This window comes from Carassius carassius, chromosome 20 (genome assembly GCF_963082965.1).
Source record: "Carassius carassius chromosome 20, fCarCar2.1, whole genome shotgun sequence".
In the NCBI taxonomy this organism is placed as follows: domain Eukaryota; kingdom Metazoa; phylum Chordata; class Actinopteri; order Cypriniformes; family Cyprinidae; genus Carassius; species Carassius carassius.
Genome location: NC_081774.1, coordinates 31,412,595 through 31,432,228, shown reverse-complemented (window position 1 = coordinate 31,432,228; position 19,634 = coordinate 31,412,595). Strand labels below are relative to the sequence as shown.

The 19,634-nt window shown below is 36.8% G+C and overlaps 2 protein-coding genes across 2 annotated transcripts; both read right to left on the bottom strand.

Annotated features, from left to right (window-relative positions):
- Positions 1–336: 336 nt before the first annotated feature.
- Positions 337–6,391, bottom strand: rpe65a (retinoid isomerohydrolase RPE65 a). Its single transcript, XM_059500990.1, has 14 exons — positions 6,251–6,391; positions 5,844–5,926; positions 5,319–5,469; positions 4,661–4,768; positions 4,443–4,584; positions 4,222–4,369; positions 4,048–4,129; positions 3,103–3,235; positions 2,873–3,012; positions 2,080–2,209; positions 1,017–1,131; positions 827–921; positions 631–742; positions 337–555 (listed from the first exon to the last, which is right to left on the bottom strand). Exons 1-14 carry the CDS (start codon positions 6,259–6,261, stop codon positions 410–412), a joined length of 1,596 nt encoding a protein of 531 aa, XP_059356973.1. The 5' UTR covers positions 6,262–6,391; the 3' UTR covers positions 337–409.
- A 4,086-nt stretch (positions 6,392–10,477) lies between these two features.
- gpaa1 (glycosylphosphatidylinositol anchor attachment 1) lies at positions 10,478–19,246 on the bottom strand. Its single transcript, XM_059502541.1, has 14 exons — positions 19,123–19,246; positions 18,990–19,022; positions 18,219–18,323; positions 17,942–18,121; positions 17,755–17,866; positions 17,108–17,255; positions 16,019–16,120; positions 15,700–15,896; positions 14,195–14,391; positions 13,899–14,052; positions 13,241–13,312; positions 12,564–12,760; positions 12,304–12,474; positions 10,478–10,781 (listed from the first exon to the last, which is right to left on the bottom strand). The coding sequence occupies exons 3-14, from the start codon at positions 18,290–18,292 to the stop codon at positions 10,538–10,540; spliced, it is 1,848 nt and encodes a 615-aa protein (XP_059358524.1). The 5' UTR covers positions 18,293–18,323; positions 18,990–19,022; positions 19,123–19,246; the 3' UTR covers positions 10,478–10,537.
- Between the last annotated feature and the right edge of the window lie 388 nt (positions 19,247–19,634).

The following is a 19,634-nucleotide window of genomic DNA, read 5'->3' as shown; positions in this document are numbered from 1 at the left end:
TTTTCACAGCTGCCTTTGATCATATTTACCAAGGGTGCCAATATTTTTGGCCATGACTGTATATATATATATACTGTATACAATCAGGAGCCACAGATATTTTGTGTTGTCTGTATATGCTATTTTTGACTCTCAAAATGATGTTAGCCATTTTAAGAATCACCAAGGATCCCAGTTTCAGCTCAAACTCTTCTTTACTGTTCTACCGAAGAAGAAAAATATTACCTACAACCCAAACAGTCTGAGGGTGAGTACATTATCAGGAATTTTTGGGTGATTTTCAAGCAAATGATGGTGAAAAAATGTTTATCCACTTGTGAAGAAAAACAAACTCAATGTGCAACACCATAGTTCTTATTATTCTTATTAGTTTACAGTCTCATGGTGTACAGTACACAGTAACTTTATTCTATGGTTTATACATTCCATGGAAGGTGACTGGAGACATGATGTCAACTTCTGCTCTTGCGATCTCCGACAGGTCCTTAGCATTCAAGATCAGGCAAAATGTAGGTCTCTGTGCTCCAGGCGACACCACAATGGTCATTAACACACCTGTTAAATAAAGTGTCACTTAATATACAAGCTAGACAGCAGATAATATCTCTGAGTATGGCTAATGTGACGCACCATCATCCTCATCCACTCCATCGGGGTTCTGCACAAACAGCGGCTCTGAAGGGTACGAGTCCGGCTCCTGCCAGACCCAGGTCTCCTTAGTCCTCACATTCAGCTTGCAAATCTACAAATCATCAAAGACACCCTAAAAAATGCATTCTTCAACACTTGTTGTGAAATACTGACCAGATGGCATGATTATTCATACCCTGTCAGGGATAAAGTGGTTGAGGCCCAGCGCATAGGCGTACGTGTAATTCTTTCCATTGTTCATTTTGTAGTTGATCTGAGGAAACTCGAAAGCTTTGAGATGGCAAACAAATGACAAAACATCAGTGTAAGTTTGAATGTCCAGTTTAATTTGAGGGTATAAAGGATATATATCAAGTTTGTGGTACCTTGTCGTGGACCAGAGAAGAGCACCTCAGGCTCCAGCCAAATGGTCCCATCAGCCCTCATTGTGGCCGTGGCAGTGGTGTACGGCAGAGACACCAGATTCTTGCCCTGCTCCTCCTGTGAGAAACAGTGTTAGACGTCCAAAGTCAAAGTCTTGAAGCTGCAGGGTTTGCCTTAAATATACCCATACAGCAAAACATATTTTTTCAAATATATGTTAAAATAAATGCATTTAAATTAACTGTCAGAAATGTTTCAAAATATACTGCATTCTCATAAACATGAAAACTAGTGTTAAATTACATTTTTATTTTTTTTAATTGAGATGTATTATTAATTATCTGAAAGCTGAATAATAATATATGAAATCATATTTCCATTGATGTGTGGTTTGTTCGGTGGACAATATTTGTCTGAGATGCAACTATTTGAAAATCTGGAATCTGAGGGAGCAAAAACATCTAAATATTGAGAAAATCATCTTTAAAGTTGTTCAAATGAATTCTTAGCAATGCATATTACTAATCAAAAATTACGTTTTGATATATTTACGGTAGGAAATTTACTAAATATCTTCATGGAGCATGATCTTTACTTAATAAATTATTTTTGGCATAAAGAAATAAAAGGATAATTTTGACCCATACAATGTATTTTTGGCTATTGCTACAGATATACCCCAGAGACTCAAGATTGCGTTTGTGCTCCAGGGACACACATATATTTAAAAAGCATTTAAATGCATTTATGTTTTCAACACATGTGAATATAGAACACATTTAAATAAAGACATTTAATAAAAATCAGCAAGGAACATACATTTAGTTCCTAAAAAAAAATGTAATAAAAAAAATATATATATAAAAAATGAAACATTATTAAATCATTAGAATTCTCCAGTAGGCTCTGCTGCATTGAAATTAATTTTCTTTCCCCAAAAAACATTTCAAAATATATTTTATTGAGCCCGACTGTTTTCATATTTTTAGCATCAACAGCTGTTTTTAGCATATACATATTTTGCAGTATAGGTCAAATCTGAATCTTGATCATTAATGTTTTCACCCTGTAGGGATCCAGAGGAAGCACGTATCTCCTGACTTCCGGCTGAGGGGCGATCATGGCGTTCCTCTTCACCTCGTCCCAGTTTGCTCGGAGGTTAGCCAGCCACAGGTAGTTGTAGACAAATTCAAAGCTGAACAAAATGACCTTATTATAAACATTATATCACCTGAAATATATGTTAATGAATAATAATTTATGCACAACTTAAGTCGTGCATATTACATATTCCTGATAAAAGTCATCAGAAATTACAGTTGCAAACTGCTTCGCCTTGGTTTTTTCTCTTTGAAATCATTCTGTTAATACATTGACTTCTAATAAAAGATTTGAACAAATAACATTAAACTAAACAATCACAAATGAAGAAAGCACAAACTTTCTGCTTCAAATTGAGCCTAAAATGCCATATAAGATAATGATTAAAAGGGATAGATCCATTTCCGAAAGCATAAACTTAAAATTAAATTACAAAATATGAACAGGTTAAATGTAGTAAGCATTAACAATATTTATTGTTTATGTGTTTTTGTGAAGTCACACTTTTGCTATAGGCCTAACACTTTTTTGATCTGTTTTCTATTTGCAATAGTTACTATTCTTCATAGTGTGATTTTTGGAGAACTGTATTAAGCATTAACTGTATTAGCATCATTATAATCATTAATAATAATATCAGTAGAAGGAATGCACAACAGATTTCAATGATGTTTTGACCACTGGGCTACGAAACATGACAGAAATCTGTATGCATACGCTTTAATGTGAGAACATCACTGTGTTTTACTGGACTTACCCCTTCCAGGCGCACAGGTCCACAACGATGAAGCCTGAGTCCTCGTAGCAGTTGATGTGATGGAAAAGACCCATCGCAGAGGTCCTGAACTTATAGTCAATGTACTCTCCCGGATGCTTCCTCGCAATGTGTATCCAGGTCTGTAGAAATGAACACAACATTCACATCCAGCCCGGACTGCTCTACTCATCAAACATCAGCATCATCGAGGTCAAGACACGGGAACGTACGCCTTTCTCCTCGTCAGATTCGAAGCAGTCCATGTAGTTGGATCCTCGGATACTCCAGGCGCTCAGGAACTTCAGCAGGTGGATTTTAACAGGCGTCTCGACAAAGACGAAGTAGTTCTCCGTCATCCCAAAACTAGGAAGGGAAAGACGGAAGAGGAGAAGGTTTATCGACTATGGATCTGGCTCTGAATACTGCTCATCCTGCATGTTAGCAATGATCCAACAACTAGAAGCTAATATTGTTTAAACGCTATATTTACAAAATGCTTTCTCCACTAAGTTCCAGATTAAACTAAATAAACACTGAGCTGCTTATTTTATCACTCGCTTATAAGAGCTACACAACAAATTATTATTATTGACAAAGTACAGCCATAAAATAACCCTTGATAAGTTCTTATTACTGTAAACTCACATTTTGTGGAGATGTTTTGTTTAATACAGTTATAAATGTTACAGTATTGTTGTTGAATACTCAAACAGTGTGTTCTCATACTTATTGTTTTATGGTTGTAATGTGTTTTTTTTGTTCTACTCATAATTTTCTATTCACAAAAGTTACTATTTACTATTTTTCAAAGTGTGATTTTGGGGGTATTTATATATATATATATATATATATATATATATATATATATAAATATGTACAGGTCATTATAATGATTGATTACAATATTACACTGTAAAAATTATTTTTAGAAATTGTAAATAAAAAAAATATAGCCTATTTGAGTGTGTTTTAAAGCGAAAAATATAACATAATTTCACATGTAATTAATTGATAACTGTGAAATTTACCAGCAATTTCTAGGTGAAAACCAGTACGAAAGCCAGAAATAAATAAAAAACAAAAACAATTAATTATGCTAGACACTATATTTTCTACATTTCTAAGCCTATAGAAATAGATCCAAATGCAGAACAAATCAAAGCATGCTCAGTCACCTGTGCACATAGGACGGCTTGAACCTTTCCGCACTTGGGAACTGCACAACCACCTTGGATTTCTCAATGGGGTCTGATTTGTCTGGAAGAGTTTGTCGCAATTTAAGCAAAAGCTTTATTCCTCATTTAACCAGCATTCACTAAACACTGCTCAGAGACTGTACGAGCTCTAACCTTTCTGTTTAGGTGGGATTCGGACGATATTGTAGGCCAGCGAGGCTCCCTTCCCCATGCAGTTTCCGATGTTGTAGACCGTGCCGTCTTTCTCGATGTGCGGATGAGCCGTTACTCCGTTTATATTCACATAGTCACACATGTCAACCTTTTGAAATGATCAAGAAACATTTCTTAAAATGCTGGAAAGATCAGTATTTACATCAATGTCTTTGTCGTACCTTCTTCAAGGTTTCCAAGGTGTCCACGTTGACTTTAGTGATAAAATTAGTCTCTGTGACAGCATAGAAATCCTCTCCAATGGGGTAAACATTTACCAGGCAGTTGTCTGTCACCTCAACGCCTTTGAAATACGTGAAGAACCTGACAAAATGGACAAAATGTGAGACTGCTGATGCACCAAACCTGCCTGCTGCATCCCAGCAATCAGTGATCAAACCTGGAGAAGATGTTCTTGCAGGGATCTGGATAAGCACAGGTCCCAAACTCAGTGATTACCACTCGTTTCTCAGTCATCGCACGAACGTAAGCATCGGTTTTGACAAACCTGTGAGAAAGAAAAACGCCAGGGATATCAGGGTTATTAGTTCAACTTAAAACTGAAAGAAAACTACAACAATAAAAAGAAATTAATAAATAAGCTATTTGCCAAAGCAACATATTAAGTTTAATTGAGTTTATGCTAAATTAACTAAAACTAAAATGAAATTAATTAAAACCATAAAATAAAACCTAAAAAAAAAATTCTTGTGAATAAAAATTTAAATTTTTTTTTTTTTTTTATTAATTTTTTTTTTTTTTTTAATTAATACGTTTTATATTTGTTTCTTTTAAAGAGCTAACTGGAGCAGGAAACGGCACAGTAACATACAGCATATTTGATTGATTATAAAAAAATATTATTAAAACTTGAACTGACATGGAATTAAATTAATTGAAATGAAAAAAAAAACTGATTTTTATAAAAAACTTTTTTATAAAAACTATAACAGTATTTTGATACCAAAATAACACTGATATGTTTCAAATGTTGTTTTCTTATAAAGAGTTAACTGGAGCAGGAAACATCACAGTAATGTGAAGGTCTTTCGACGTACTTGCGGAAATACGTGACCTGTCCACTGCTGAAATCAAACTTGTGCATGAGAGCCTGGCCATCGAAAAGATGAAAGAAGGGCTCCGATCCCACCTCAAACAAACCGGGACCCAGACGGAGCAGACTGCCTTTAATGAACGAGGGGATGCGGCCTACAGACGACACATCATTAAAGGTTTTTATCTGGACTTTCTTTCAGAACTGTATTGATGAACCACACACAGGAAATGATGATATATTGACCAGAGGTTAAAATGCAATTCAAGCTGTTTCCAGACTCTGAATCCCTGAAATGTATAAAAACTATTATATGTAAAATGCAATATAAATGCAACTATAAAAAATGCACATGCACAATTACAAATAAACGTTCATTAGTCAGGTCAAACAAGCATATCATCTTTTCCTCCCAAAGCATTTTTTTTATGGAAGGAATTTTAAGTGCATGGTTGATATTAAGATACATTTACAAAGGAACATTTTCAGTCAATCAATATGTCTAAATCCTGAAAACAGAAGGAAATACCAGTGACGGTTGCTGGAAGAGGTTCGTTCAGCTCCTCCACGGTCTCAAAGATCTTCTTATAGCCTCCAGCAGGGTGCTCAAAACTGAACAATGAGAAGAAAAAGTCTGTTTTACAGTATGTGCACGTCCTGTACATGTACTTACGGTGTACCTACAAGGTAAGTACACAGGGTTCGGTAATACTTAAATAAGTACATAGTATGTACATGAGGAACAGGACTGTGAAATAAAGTGCTACCCAATTTTTAAATACACACAAAGGAAAATCTGAGAGAATCTGTGCATGCTTTGCCAATTTACAACATCACTACAGACATGTTTCCAATGACTTAAACAGCATAAATCCCAAACATAAGCATCATACAGCTTGTGTTATACAGGAAAGAATAAAGAAGGAGGTTTCTTACCGGCTAACCATGATCTCTGCTGGGACAGGTGCGTCTGTGACTCGGCTTGTTCTCGTTGGTTTGTCAGCAGAGCCCTGAGTTTATGGGTTTTTATACTCTATCCTCTTACGCAGGTTTACTCTGACTTTGACAACGAGTCCATTGTACAAGAGCCTGAGATGCCTTTACAATAGCCATTCCTTCAAATAGGATTTGAGATTTTACACGCAGCTGAAAGCTGTAATGCAATCAGGTGCTCCAAATGTGATTGTACAATGTAAGAAACAGAAATGAGCTGAAATCAGCTGACAAAACCCCCAACAAAGTCTTTATTCAGCTAATAATAACTTAGAAAATTATATGAAGCCGTTTTCATAATAATGCACACGTGTAACCGAGGTTTAGAAGATTTCCACATGGGTTTTCAATCTTTCAGGATAAAATAAAATAAAATATTTGTATAATTATTTTTTTTTTTATGTATTGCATTTCAGAAGTCAGTATAAATATATGTAATTGTATATTTAACACAAAAAACGGTGGCAGTGGCAGGGAAATTGAACTGCTAAAACAGCCTAACATATAAATCAAGCAAACCACTGATTCGTGTTTTGTCTCCAAATATCCTGTGATGAAGAGATGCTGTGTAATCCATGACAAACAGCACATGACAAACGCTGGATTCACCGAGCCAAAGTCAGTCAGTCTAGCAGCCAAAACCATGCTTTAAACATGGCGACTGTATAAAAGTGTGTGAGCTCTCAGACTTCATGTGATTTGACAGCTGATTGCAATAAAAATGTTAATGTAAGAGTAATGTTAATATAAGTCTGTCAAGGGCAAGTTTCTTCTCTCTTAGAATGAGAAAAAAAGACTCATACACGTATGCAATAAATCTATTTTACGCCTATTTTAAACCACTGCTGCTGGTTTTCTTTTTGTAGGTTAGGGTTTTGTAACTTCTGAGGTCACAAGCATGATTTTTTTTTTTTTTGCTGCAGCACAAACAAAGGGCTTTCGGTTTTTTTTTTTTTTACATTCCTGAACAGATTTGTGAACAGATTAACTGGGACAAACACGTTCGTTTTAGCAACACGACCAAACTAAACAAGCATAGCATTGCCAAAAAAGTACTGAATTTATATAAATATTTTATTCTGCATGAGTACCTCTCATTGAGAGTTTACAAAAAAAAAGCCTATTATAAACCATAAAACCATAGCATAATAACTAAAAGCTAGTTTTACAGCAAGATTATATCCCATCATGTCATTATTATCAGCTTAAAGTAAGGCACACATGTAGAGTCTCTACAGTGCATCTAGACTTACAAGGAATTTACATTTCATCAATGATTGTTTGAATATGCATGAGTGTTTATAACGTCTCTGTGGCTTAATCTGAGCTCTTGTATGTGTTTACACGTGATTAGAATGATCTTCAGAATCACTTTACACCTGCCACTGTTCAAGTCGAGCGTGTGAACTGGAGGCTTGTGTTCTCTCTGCATGTGCAGTGCTTTCTCTGGTTGGAGTTGCACGTGAGTCCAGAAGCTTCTTATATGCAAGCCTCTTTTGCCTTGTATATGTTTTACACTGGGAGGCTGGTGCATGTGATTGATTGATGCCGTGTGCTGCAGAACATTATATTTGTGTGAAGGATGACAGGTCAGCCGTGCATTTGAGACACTTCGGCAAAACAGTGCGGCGCGGGACAAATTTTGAAAGGTCATTGCGGGCGCAGGCGGGATGATCCGGTGCACTTGCGGGTGCGGGCGGAAGGGATGATACGCTGCACTCCCGCAAATTAAATATTAGTGTAAAGTAAAATATATAAATGGTTAAAGTAGCGTTCATAATTTGTACTTGTGAGAGAGATTCTGTTTGTCAGCAATAAAAACGTTTTAAGCAATCTAAACTTGTGAATCAAGGAAATTATAGCATATTTTCAATTAAAAAAAGCAAAATTTAATAAATAAATTAAAAAGTTGAGTAATTTGCGTCACCGGATAGGCTACTGTCGGTAGTTGATCATTTCTATTGTAAAACAGTCAAATATTACATTTTTATCTACTTGCATTTTACCAGGCATTCGGTCGCTTCTTTAATCATTTTGACATTGATGAGCTAGACTGCTGAACTTTTAGTCATCCTAACAACAAACAGAGCATTGCGTAATGTAGTGCATCAGAGCAGCATCAAGAATATCAAGTGCGCAACGCTGCTCAACGCTGCAAAAAAGCACATCGCTTTAATGCAAAATGGAAAAATATAAATAAAACTGTAAAATGCACATGATTAGGTAATCACGGCTGCTGTAATCTTATTCACATTTCTTTTTCTGATTAATTGTTTTGCTCTATGAGAGACACAATTTAACAAAATTATTCGGGGCTAAAAACGTCCTAGCGCCGCCCCTGATCCTGCCTGCCGTCTTGCGGGCATTTGCCATAATATCACATAATATCACAGATGCGGGCGGGAGCGGGACTAAAAATGACAAATCTTTGCGGGAGCGGTACTAAACACTGCGGGAGCGGGACTAAAAATGACAAATCTTTGCGGGAGCGGTACTAAACACGCGCAGGTCTCTACTTCAGACTCTAAGGAGTCAGGCAGCAGGCAGTCTGGTGCGTCCAGTTTACATGATAGGTTGCTTTTGACTAACTCTCCTTGTCAGCGACGATGCATGCTTTGGGTCCATGAATTTGATCCACTTTTAACTCTGAATTAGAAAGCGCACAGATGGCGCTTGCAAATAATTTGGTGCTTTGTGCAGAAAATATTTGACAAAAAAGTCAACAAAAGTCACTTTGTAGCAATAGCCAAAAATACATTGTATGGGTCAAAATTATCCATTTTTCTTTTATGTCAAAAATCATTAGGATATTAAGTAAAGATCATGTTTCATGAAGATATTTTGTAAATTTCCTACTGTATCAAAACGTAATTTTCGATCAGTAATATGCATTGCTAAGAACTTAATATGGACAACTTTAAAGATGATTTTCTCAATATTTTGATTTTTTTGCACCCTCAGATTCCAGAGTTTCAAATAGTTGTATCTCGATCAAATATTGCCCTATGTACTAAGATTATTTATTCAGCTTTCAGATGATGTCTAACTCTCCAATTAGCTTTAATCAGGAAGTCTAGTTTGTTTTGTTCTGACGTTTCTCAGCCTCTTACACCAAAATGTTTTTATTATTTATTTATTCTTGCCATTTTTCATATAGTACAGTGTAGAGTTTGGTTATTTTTAAGTGTAAAAAAAACGACAAAAATATTTCACACCTCCTCTTTGACCTAACTTCATGCTTTCCATGGACTCTTCTCCATGGTGTCGCTATAGGTTCGCTGGACAAGTGTTGGTCTGACCTCTGAGAGCAGTTCTGTAAAGAATTCCTCAAATCAGTTACTTGATCCAAACACTGTTTATTGATCATAATTAGAAATATTCTCCATTACATCTCATAACATGGACAGTTCTTGTTCATTAATGACCTACCAACATAGAGCTTCTCATTAGTGGCTTGACTGATCAATTCAGATCATCTATCCTCCCACAATGGGTCATATTTACTGCTGTTTTACTAAGCTTTTTAAAATTGTATTAATATTACCCATTTATTAACACTTGAGATGTGGGAAGGCTTCTTATAAATGCACACAAATATTTTTATTACATTTAGTAATCAAAGACCTACGTGCATAACTTATCAGAGCATATAAATCCAGTGTTGCCTGAAACTAATTAAATTTAATATAATGCATTGAAGAAGACAACCCTAAGAAACTCTTTACGGTTGAGTTATCTTGTTTCTGCCTTTTGTAATGTGCACAGAGAATTAAATTACAAGAGCTTCGCTTGACTTAAAGTAACAATCGTTTTGTACAAGTTTCATTATCAAACCATATTAAATATAAGCTTCCAGTTTCCCAGAGTTCAAAAATGTCAAACTATGCAAAGCCTTTTCCATTATAAGGTAAAAAAAGGAACCATTATGTCCACACATTTGATAGCAATATTACATTTATTTTCTAATGAATTGGAACATTTTTGCTTTCTCATATACACGTCTTCATGCAAATCCCTTCCCCAAAACTGAAACACTCAATACTTGGACCAAAGTACTCTTATCATTGATTCCACACCATTAAATCCTCTTTATCCGGCCTGATATCCTCCGAGATCTTCCTTCTGCCAATCCCTAACAGCAGATAATACCCACAGATGGACAAGAACTCTTCATGATTGGCACAAAGTGGGGTTCGTTTTAAAAACAGCTGCATTTGAAGCTCCTTGAGGTTAATTCCAGAACAGAATGTTCCAGAACATCAGCCAGCAAGGATAAATGAAAAGGGCTAAGAGTGGATATACGAGCGACCCGTAGAGAGCGTGATCAAGAATGCCCTGCGAGATGACCGAGAGGAAGAGCATCCATCCCTCTCCGATGCTGACGGGTGCTTCGATGAGCTCCTGGTAGATGAAGACGCAGTAGAGGATGGTGAAGGCAGGGCTGAGCAGCACCATGACCAGAGCGCTCAGAGCTCTAACAGACACCACACACAGCGAAAGATGAGATTAGAGACCACAGTTTCACACAGTGATATCACTGACCGCACTCAAATCACAATGTGTGTGACACAGTCACGGTACTCAGAATCGATAACACTTCGTCCTATAGTAATAACTTCTTACAAATGATTGATCCTTGTTAACCGTCAACCCCGTTTTTTAATAAATGAATGCTCTGAAAAAACAGACCTTATGTTGGTCTCTTGCTGAAGTTAAAGCATTTTTTTTTATAGTTATAGAAGTTTAAATGTATTGTAAAGAATTTACTGTACTCAACTTTTTTATTGTATTTTATATCAAATAAATTGTATTAAATATTTCGTAATCTAAAACTGCTATTAAATCAAAGCCATGTGTCTATGCAAGCTATGTTCAAAATCTGAAGTTATCACAAAAATTTAGATTTTGTTTAGGCACTGTACCAAAACATTTGATGCATTCTTTTGTCACATATCAGTTTTTGACACAATATAAACTTTTATTAAAAAACATTTACAAAATATGGAACCCTGACTAACCTTGACGAGTATAGTATCATTCCAAATACTCCATCTTCAAGAAATGGCTATCCATCTTTATCTGACCCTCTAACACTTGTACTCTCTATTCCATTTCTATTCTGACTACTTGTTGTCTTTTTTATGAAAATGATGGCCCTAACACTAGCGTTCTCTATTCTTTCGACTTTTCTTTTTATTTATTTTAAAAGAAAATATGAAATGGCTTTCACAGGATGAAATTTGAGTTTAGATTTTACTGCCAAGTGTCCTGCTTTCACAATATATAACACTACGAAATCAAAGCCATATGTCTATCCAAGGTATGTTCCAAATTTGAAGTTGATATCACAAAAATTTAGATTCCTATGAGATTTTGCTCAGGGGCTACACCAAAAACAGCCGTGTCACCCAAACTGAATTTGTTTTGATGCATTCTCCTGTCACAAAGCAATCAATTTCTGTCACCAGATCACTTCTATAAAAAAAAAAAAAAAAATCATCAGAGTAATTAAAAAAAAAAAAGATCTCTCTTTCATATATATATATATATATATATATATATATATATATATATATATATATATATATATATATATATATATATATATATATATATATATATAATGAATCTTTAAACGTGTCAATGCATGTAAAAGTCACATCATTAAAATATAGTTATCCACAATCTAAAAATGAATCTTTGGTGCTCATTTAACGGGTTGGATAAAATAATGTGACCATGCATTATCAATATAGTTTGTGCAAACTACAGTAGAAAATATTGTGATTATCTTTTATTTATGTTTTCATTGTCTATACTTGAAAACACTGGGTCTGCATCAGAAGAATGTTATTAAATCTGATGCTCATTATTGATGTCTCAATTTTGCTTATATTGTGATGCAACAAATTGTCTAATGCTCACAAAAATTGGGTCAGAGTATCTGTAGAGCATGCTTGACAAAAATAAGTGATTATTTGATGAGATGTGCATACTTGGGAATGTGCGGCGTGATGCTGGCGGTGATCGGCACCAGCGTGATGGCCAAGATGAACCCCAGAGAGAAGTTAATGAGGGCTGTGCAGCCCAACAGCACTGCTAGATAGAGCAAAGCTGTGAGCTTCAACACTTTCCAGCCCTGCTCCGTGCCCTCTCCAGACAGCAGCCTGCCACAGACACAAACAAACACATGATCCATGCTGGAGAGTAAACATATTACACAATATTATCTGCAGCAGAATGCGTGTGTGTGTACCGCTGTGTGTTGTGTGGCAGGGCCAGGCCTGCGGTGTAGATGGCTATAGCAGTGAGCACCACAGCTTCTGTTTCAGACACAGGGAAGTGCTCCACAGCCATTTCCTGCAGATGAACAGGAAGCAGATACAGCGCCACACCTGTCAGGTGACTGATGACCAGCGGGGTCAACACGGTCAACACACCCGGACTGGACGGCTGCAGAGAAACAGAGAAACAACGACAACTGGGCTTACATCACTGAATCCAATACAGCATATTTATTATTTTGCTTTGATAAAAAATAATCATAATTAACCCTTATGTTGTGTTTTGGTCATATTTTTTGACTGAAAATACTTGTTAATGTTACCACATTTGACTAAAACATAATTTTATGTACAGGTTTCTGATAAGTGTGCATTTTTAAGCTGAATGGAGCTAGACCTCAAATTAATGCCATAACCTTTAATTACACAAGCGGGAATTCATTTAATGTTTTAGCTCTTGGCAACATTTCAGAAGGGCGGCATACAGTATGTAATATGTACAAATTATGTACATTTTACTTGACAACAGAGATCCTGAAAGCATGCAACAACTTATCCCACTCTCCGGTTTAAGATATTTATCAAAAAACATCAAATATTCCATTCTGTACATGTAAAAACACTTAGGTTTGAATGTGATGAGACTCACCTGCTCTGCTTCAGTGACTCCATCCACTGCTGTGAGAGCTGGTGCTCCCAGATGAACCCAGAGATCCAGCGCCTGCACTCACACTCAGGATTATAACAAACACATTGTGTTCTGGGAAAAACAGAGTAATGTTCGGAAATACTGCATTACCCAGTGGTTTATAAACATGCAAACACATGGACCAGTTTAAGCTGTGGTCACATTTTACTGTCAATAGAGTAGTGATATATGACTTGCCTTGATTTAAGTTTATTGCCACATTAGACTTTTGAAAGAAATTGTAAAAGTTTTTCTGGGTCCATCTTATAAAACAAGTCCTTCAGCATTAGTAGCGATATAAGAAGCACACTGAAGTCTGTCTGTGTGGGGAAATGTGCTCTCACAGTCTGGACTCCTATTAAAATGACTAGAGTTTAGCTCAGTACAGATTATTCTAAATGGTTTCTTATAGATTAAATCCACACTGTTTTGTTTTTTATTTGTATATATAATTTCAATGATTCGTTCATCTATACTCCATGTCCTAGTTTCTATTTATTTGTATAAATTAAATTAGTTTCTTGTCTTTCTCGAGTTTATTTAGTGGAAAATCTGCCTCCAAAGTTTTTACTTCCCCTTGTATTAAAAATCTGAAGTGACACAGTCTTGAGAAGGATACTCGAAGCAGTAAGATGACAGCCAGGAGGCCGAACGCTGGCATATAGTAGCCAATGGAGACAAACCGAGAGAGAGAGGGCAAGAGGTAGAAGAAATACGACTGATGAAGACGCTCCAGGAGATTGTTGAGCTTACGGACCATTCCCTCCAGCAATCTGTGAAACAGAAGAAGAGCTGAATTCAGAAGAATGCATGATCAAACAATATCAGAAAGTGTTTGGCTGGTTAGCATTTGTCATGGCTCTTAGTATATTTTCATGCATCACAGCTAATTTCCTGTGCGATGCAAAAACAAACCTGCCAATGGTGGTGATGTCCGTTTTGTAGTGTCTGAAACTGTTGATGCCCCGAATGGAAGCGGCTTCGATGTGATAGCGGAGGAAGAGGCCGTGGTCTCCCCAGGACCGTCCACAAGCTTGTTTCAGCACCATCAGCATCATGGTCTGCGCCGCGTGAGTGTAGCCCTCAGCCGTGTCCCAGTCATTCCTCTGGAGCTAACACACAATCAGCAGCAACGCTAGCCAGGTTCAGTGGAAACAGCGTTGCCAGATTGGGCGGTTTTCTGATTGAGCGCGTCTCATTTGTGGACCAAACTTGAACTGGTTTGGCATCAGTTTGGCAGTTTTCAGTGTTTGCATTTTATAGGCTAATTGGTTCATAAACAAAACCCATTGTGTAAATTTATTGCCATAAATCTTAGGCATGCACCAACATGAAAATTCTGGGGAAAACCAAAAATTCTGGATGCACTTGGCCAAAAACCAAAACCGAAAATGCCTTGCAATGATTTATTGACTATTTTATTAAACAATATAAAGTAATTTTGCAAGACTTTTTTTATTTAACTCAATTTTAATGATACTCAATATAAAAAACACAGGCTAATTAAAAATAACCACACTTTTACTGAAAGAAACAATAATATTGGACTGAATTTATATTGATATTGGTAACACTTTACAATAAGGTTCATTAGTTAACTACTTTATTTAACATGAGCTTAGAAAAAACAATACTTCTTTAGCATTTATTAATCTAAATTAATGTTAATTTCATCATTTACTAATGCATTATAAAGATCAACAGTTAATGCACTCGGAATTACTAACTTGAACTAACTAGTTAACACATTGACGAACATTAACTAATGTGACTTTATTGTACAGTGTTACCTTATTATTAAATAATTTTTTTTTTATTCAGTTCCATGCAACAGAATCAGATATACAGAATTATCCAAAATGATGTATAATCCCACAACGCTATTATTATCAGAGGATGTGTTATTAAATATATATTTCTGGCTAGTATTATCAGCCACCGGATATTTGGTGCATCCCTATTAAATTTTTATACATTTCCATAATTCTGATTTTTACATCAAAGCCAGCTTGTGAGGAAGGTTTTTCCAAAACTGTGCGAGTTACATTCTTCTGCTGAACACAAAAGAAGATACTCTGAAGAATGTCGGTGACCAAACAGTTGACGGTAGCCATTGGCTTCCATGGTATGAACAAAAATGGATGGCTAATGGCTACCGTCAACTGTTTGGTCACAACATTCCTCAAAATATGTTTAGTGTTCAACTCAGTTTGGAATTAGTGGATGGTGTGTTGTTATAATAACAATAGAAAATGGGTATATAATGTGTTATTTTAAAAAAGAAACTACTGATTAGATTCGAAGTAGTTTAGACGCTTGAGCTTGTGTTTGTAGTAAGCTAAAACCACTATTAAAATGTAATTAGTGATTAATAAAGACAAAGTAATGCGAGTTTGTTTCATTGTGCGTGAGAAGCCCACCTTTCCCTGAATGGTGCACAGGACTCCTAACTTCTGACAGAAGGCATAGAAGAGGTTGGCCAGGTCCAGGTTGGGCAGCTGACCGTTGAGTCCTTCTAAAACCAGGTCCAGGCTGGTGATGACATCACTGCTGAGCTCCAATGAGAGGGCGGCTTGAATTGACCCCGCGCGACCCTGCAGCGGCGAGTACTCCATTCCTGAGCAAGAGTGAGAACCGGGAACATAAACACGGACAGAACCGGGAATGTGTTCAATTCAAATACGTTCAATTACAGAATCGGGTTCTTAGGTCATGTTAGCATGCTTGACCTGTACACACCTGTGATGTTGGTGTGGTGGTAGCCTTCCAGCCAGGCCTGCGTGCCGATCAGATCGTGCTCGTTCACCAAGAATATGATGTCCTTGGCCCAATAAATCTGGTCTTTAAAGAAGAAGGGGACAAAACTAAACTAAAGCAAACACAACTGGAATCCTTGCATCAATGCAATCAAAATCTAGTGGCTTCCATCTAGATCTACAGTATTTGTTTTGTGCACCAGTCTTATGCCGTTTACCCAAATTAAGCATTATCAAGTCAAGTTCAAATATGAAAACTGTAATTTAGCATCTTCAAATCCATCCATAATTTCAGTAGTGAGAGTGGCTACTTTTACGCCAATGGATATCATTCTTAAATGCAATAAGATTTTTATATCTATGCAAGAGAAACATTATATTTGGCAGGGCCTGGCCACTTCTTGGCTCTAAGCAGTTACAAACATAAAGACAGAAGGCTCTATGTAGCCATCTGTTCATGGATATTTTACCAGATTTAGTAGAGGAACAGGTTTTGGTCAATAGTTCAATACCTAATTCAAATTATAAACATTGAATTCCCAGGATAATTAACAGTTATGGAAAAGTTATTAAAAACATTATTCAACAAAATGTCAAATTTTCACAAAAAAACATGTAACATTTTAGACTGATTATGCAAATTAATGTGCAAATTGGTGCCGATCAAATGGCAAATAAAAATGTAAAAAAAACACTTCATAAGGCTTTAAACTGCTGTTCTGACATTTAAAAACATTTTTACTTTTTTTATGCATTACACAAACGTCAATTTTCTAGTCATTACATGTGTGACATTACTCGCTAATTTACAGAAGAACCTTCAAATTATCTTTAATGGTTAAAGTAGTCAACAAGCCAAATAACGGGCACATCTTCCATCTTCAAACTCATGCAACTTTTAAAGGTACCATAGAAACATTTTACTTATGTTATGTTTTTTTTATTAATATTATTAAGGTAATATCAAGGGAATAAAAACTAAAGTAAAGATTGGTTTTGTAACTTTGTCATGCAAGACTGATAGAAATCAAGGTTGAGTATGATAACAGAGCGTGCTCATAAAGGGTCTCACTCCTGAAATACTGTGCGAGAGCCAGCAGAAGAGCGACCGCCTGGTTGTTGCTGTCTCCAGGACTGCAGGGGGCAGTGATGACCAGAGCCTCTGTCCGAGGAGCGCGAGGAGCTCGCAGGATCCCGTACACATTCGTGCCTCGAACCATCTGAACAGAACACGCTGATTATCAACTGCACTCAATTTGCACTCTCCAATTGTCTGTGTATTTTGGGAAAATCATTTGCACGGTCTGTACTTTTGTTGCACAATTATTATAATAACAGAAATCTGAAGCAAAAGTGACCTTTTATATACTGTATATTCAAACGATTCAGTCAAAAGATTAATTGGATCCAAAATAAGCTTTAGTTTACACACACACACGGGTATATTTAAGAAAAATGTTATGTTTATATATTAAATATATTTATCTGTAATTTAAGTCATATAAATATATACATGTAAACATTTTGTGCATGTGCATTTAGATGCGGACCGCTGGTACAGGTTTGAAAAGCACAAGCAAGTCGTGCCACAGAAATGTTTGAGTTAAAGCATGCAAGTGACTTCCGTCTTGCATCTTGTCTATATGCCTACACATATAAAATGATTTTACGCATATGCAAAAGCATTCAGTTTGGTGAGAGAATAACACAGACACTCACATATCTTTCTTTGTTCTCGTCGGGGAAGGGCAGCTTGCGGGAGAAGCTCTGGGTGAACACCTCCAGTCCTCTGGATCGCATGGCTTTAACTAACCAGTCCACCGGCATCCCCCTGCAGACACGACCAGCATCATTACTGACTGAACCTGCTTCAATCACACAGCAGTGACTCCCGTGTGATGCTCACCCAGCCTTCCTCTTGTGAGCGCTGAACTCCTTGGTGAGGGCCAGCGCTCGCTCCCCGGAGGAGAAGCGCTCCTCTACCATGGTGGAGCCCATGGCGTTCTCGGACATGTACGAGCGCAGCGTGAAGGGCTCGAACGCCAGGCCCATGAACCACACCACAGCCGCCAGGAAGCACACAACACTGCACCAGAGACATGGAGAACACACAAGGAAGTGATGCCACAGTGAAGAAGGTGCATGCGGTGATGATTTCAAAAGGTCAGAGGTCAGACACCTACCATATGGGTGTGTTGAGGCGGGTCAGGAGGCCAGTCAGGGCTTTCCTGCGGTTGGGGTCAGACAACAGACCCATGATGACCACCTACTGCTCTTCTCCAACACACCTGATCAATCAAACACTTATAATGACTTTCACTGGTCAAACATCAGAGTTGAAGCCTTAACAACCTCACAGCCAAATGTGTTTGTACGTATAAAGTCCATTTCTGGACAGGCACATAACGTATGGCCTCATGCCTGTATTAGAGTAACAATAATGGTTTCACTTTATTGTGATGGATCCTTTTTTAATACATTTGTTTGACTGTAAATAACATTACACTCTCATTAGAGCATTAGGTGTGGGTTACGGTTGGTATATGTGCTTGCAAAGTTACTTTAAGTCAGAAGATCGTCTGTTAAGAGACCATAACAAAAACATTAGCAGATATTAATCAGAGAAGCTACTAATACTCTAATGAGAGTTAGTTGATATGTAGGTGCAAAGTTACTTATTGTCACCAGAATGCTCAAATGGGACCATCAAAATAATGTGTTAACACATTATATAATAATAATAATAATAATAAAATCGTTGATAGCAAACGGTCGCTCACAATAACGTAATTGAAAATTATGATATAATATTTTGAGCGACTGTCAAATTGAATGAAATCTACTCATAAAAAGGAAATGTCGACACAAAATCGCCCGCAAAGTCAAATCAGTAAAATGAAAAGACATTAGTTAGAGTGAACAGAGCAGATTGGTGTCATTATTGAGATGTTTACCTGAGAAAGAGTGAGACACTAGCTCCGCATCACCTGCGACGAACAACATTCATTAGAAGACCTTTAGAACAACCACAGAACCTGTGATAACAGGCGGATAAACTGAAGTATATCAACGTGTCGGTCTACTCACCTAGAGACAGTAAACGACAAAATACAGTTTCATTTGCAGCTGCACTACATTCATTTATTCATGCTACTGCTCCGGCTCTCGGGCGGAAGTAACGCGGAGCGGACCAACTTCCTGTGAACGACACCAAAGGGGCGTGGCTTAGCGAGGTTTTTTTTTTAAACGCTCTTAAAAATAAAATAACATGTATAGAAAAGGAAATATGACAAAGATATGTTCTGTAAAAAATGATTCACAAATGAACGATTTGTATTTTATTTTCACACAATCATGCCACATGTCGTCACCTTGATTTTCATAACACGAGTATTCATGCATACATTGTTTATGTAGTTATTCGTTTATCATTTTCACATTTAATTGTACAGATTAATTATTTAAATTTAGATATTCATATCCTGGGTTACCTAATAATATTTTACCTTTACGTGGCCGCATAGTTTTGAGAAAGACATGATGAAACAGTCAGTGATGTGCATAGATCTCATAATGTACTGTTTCATCAGAGGTTGAAA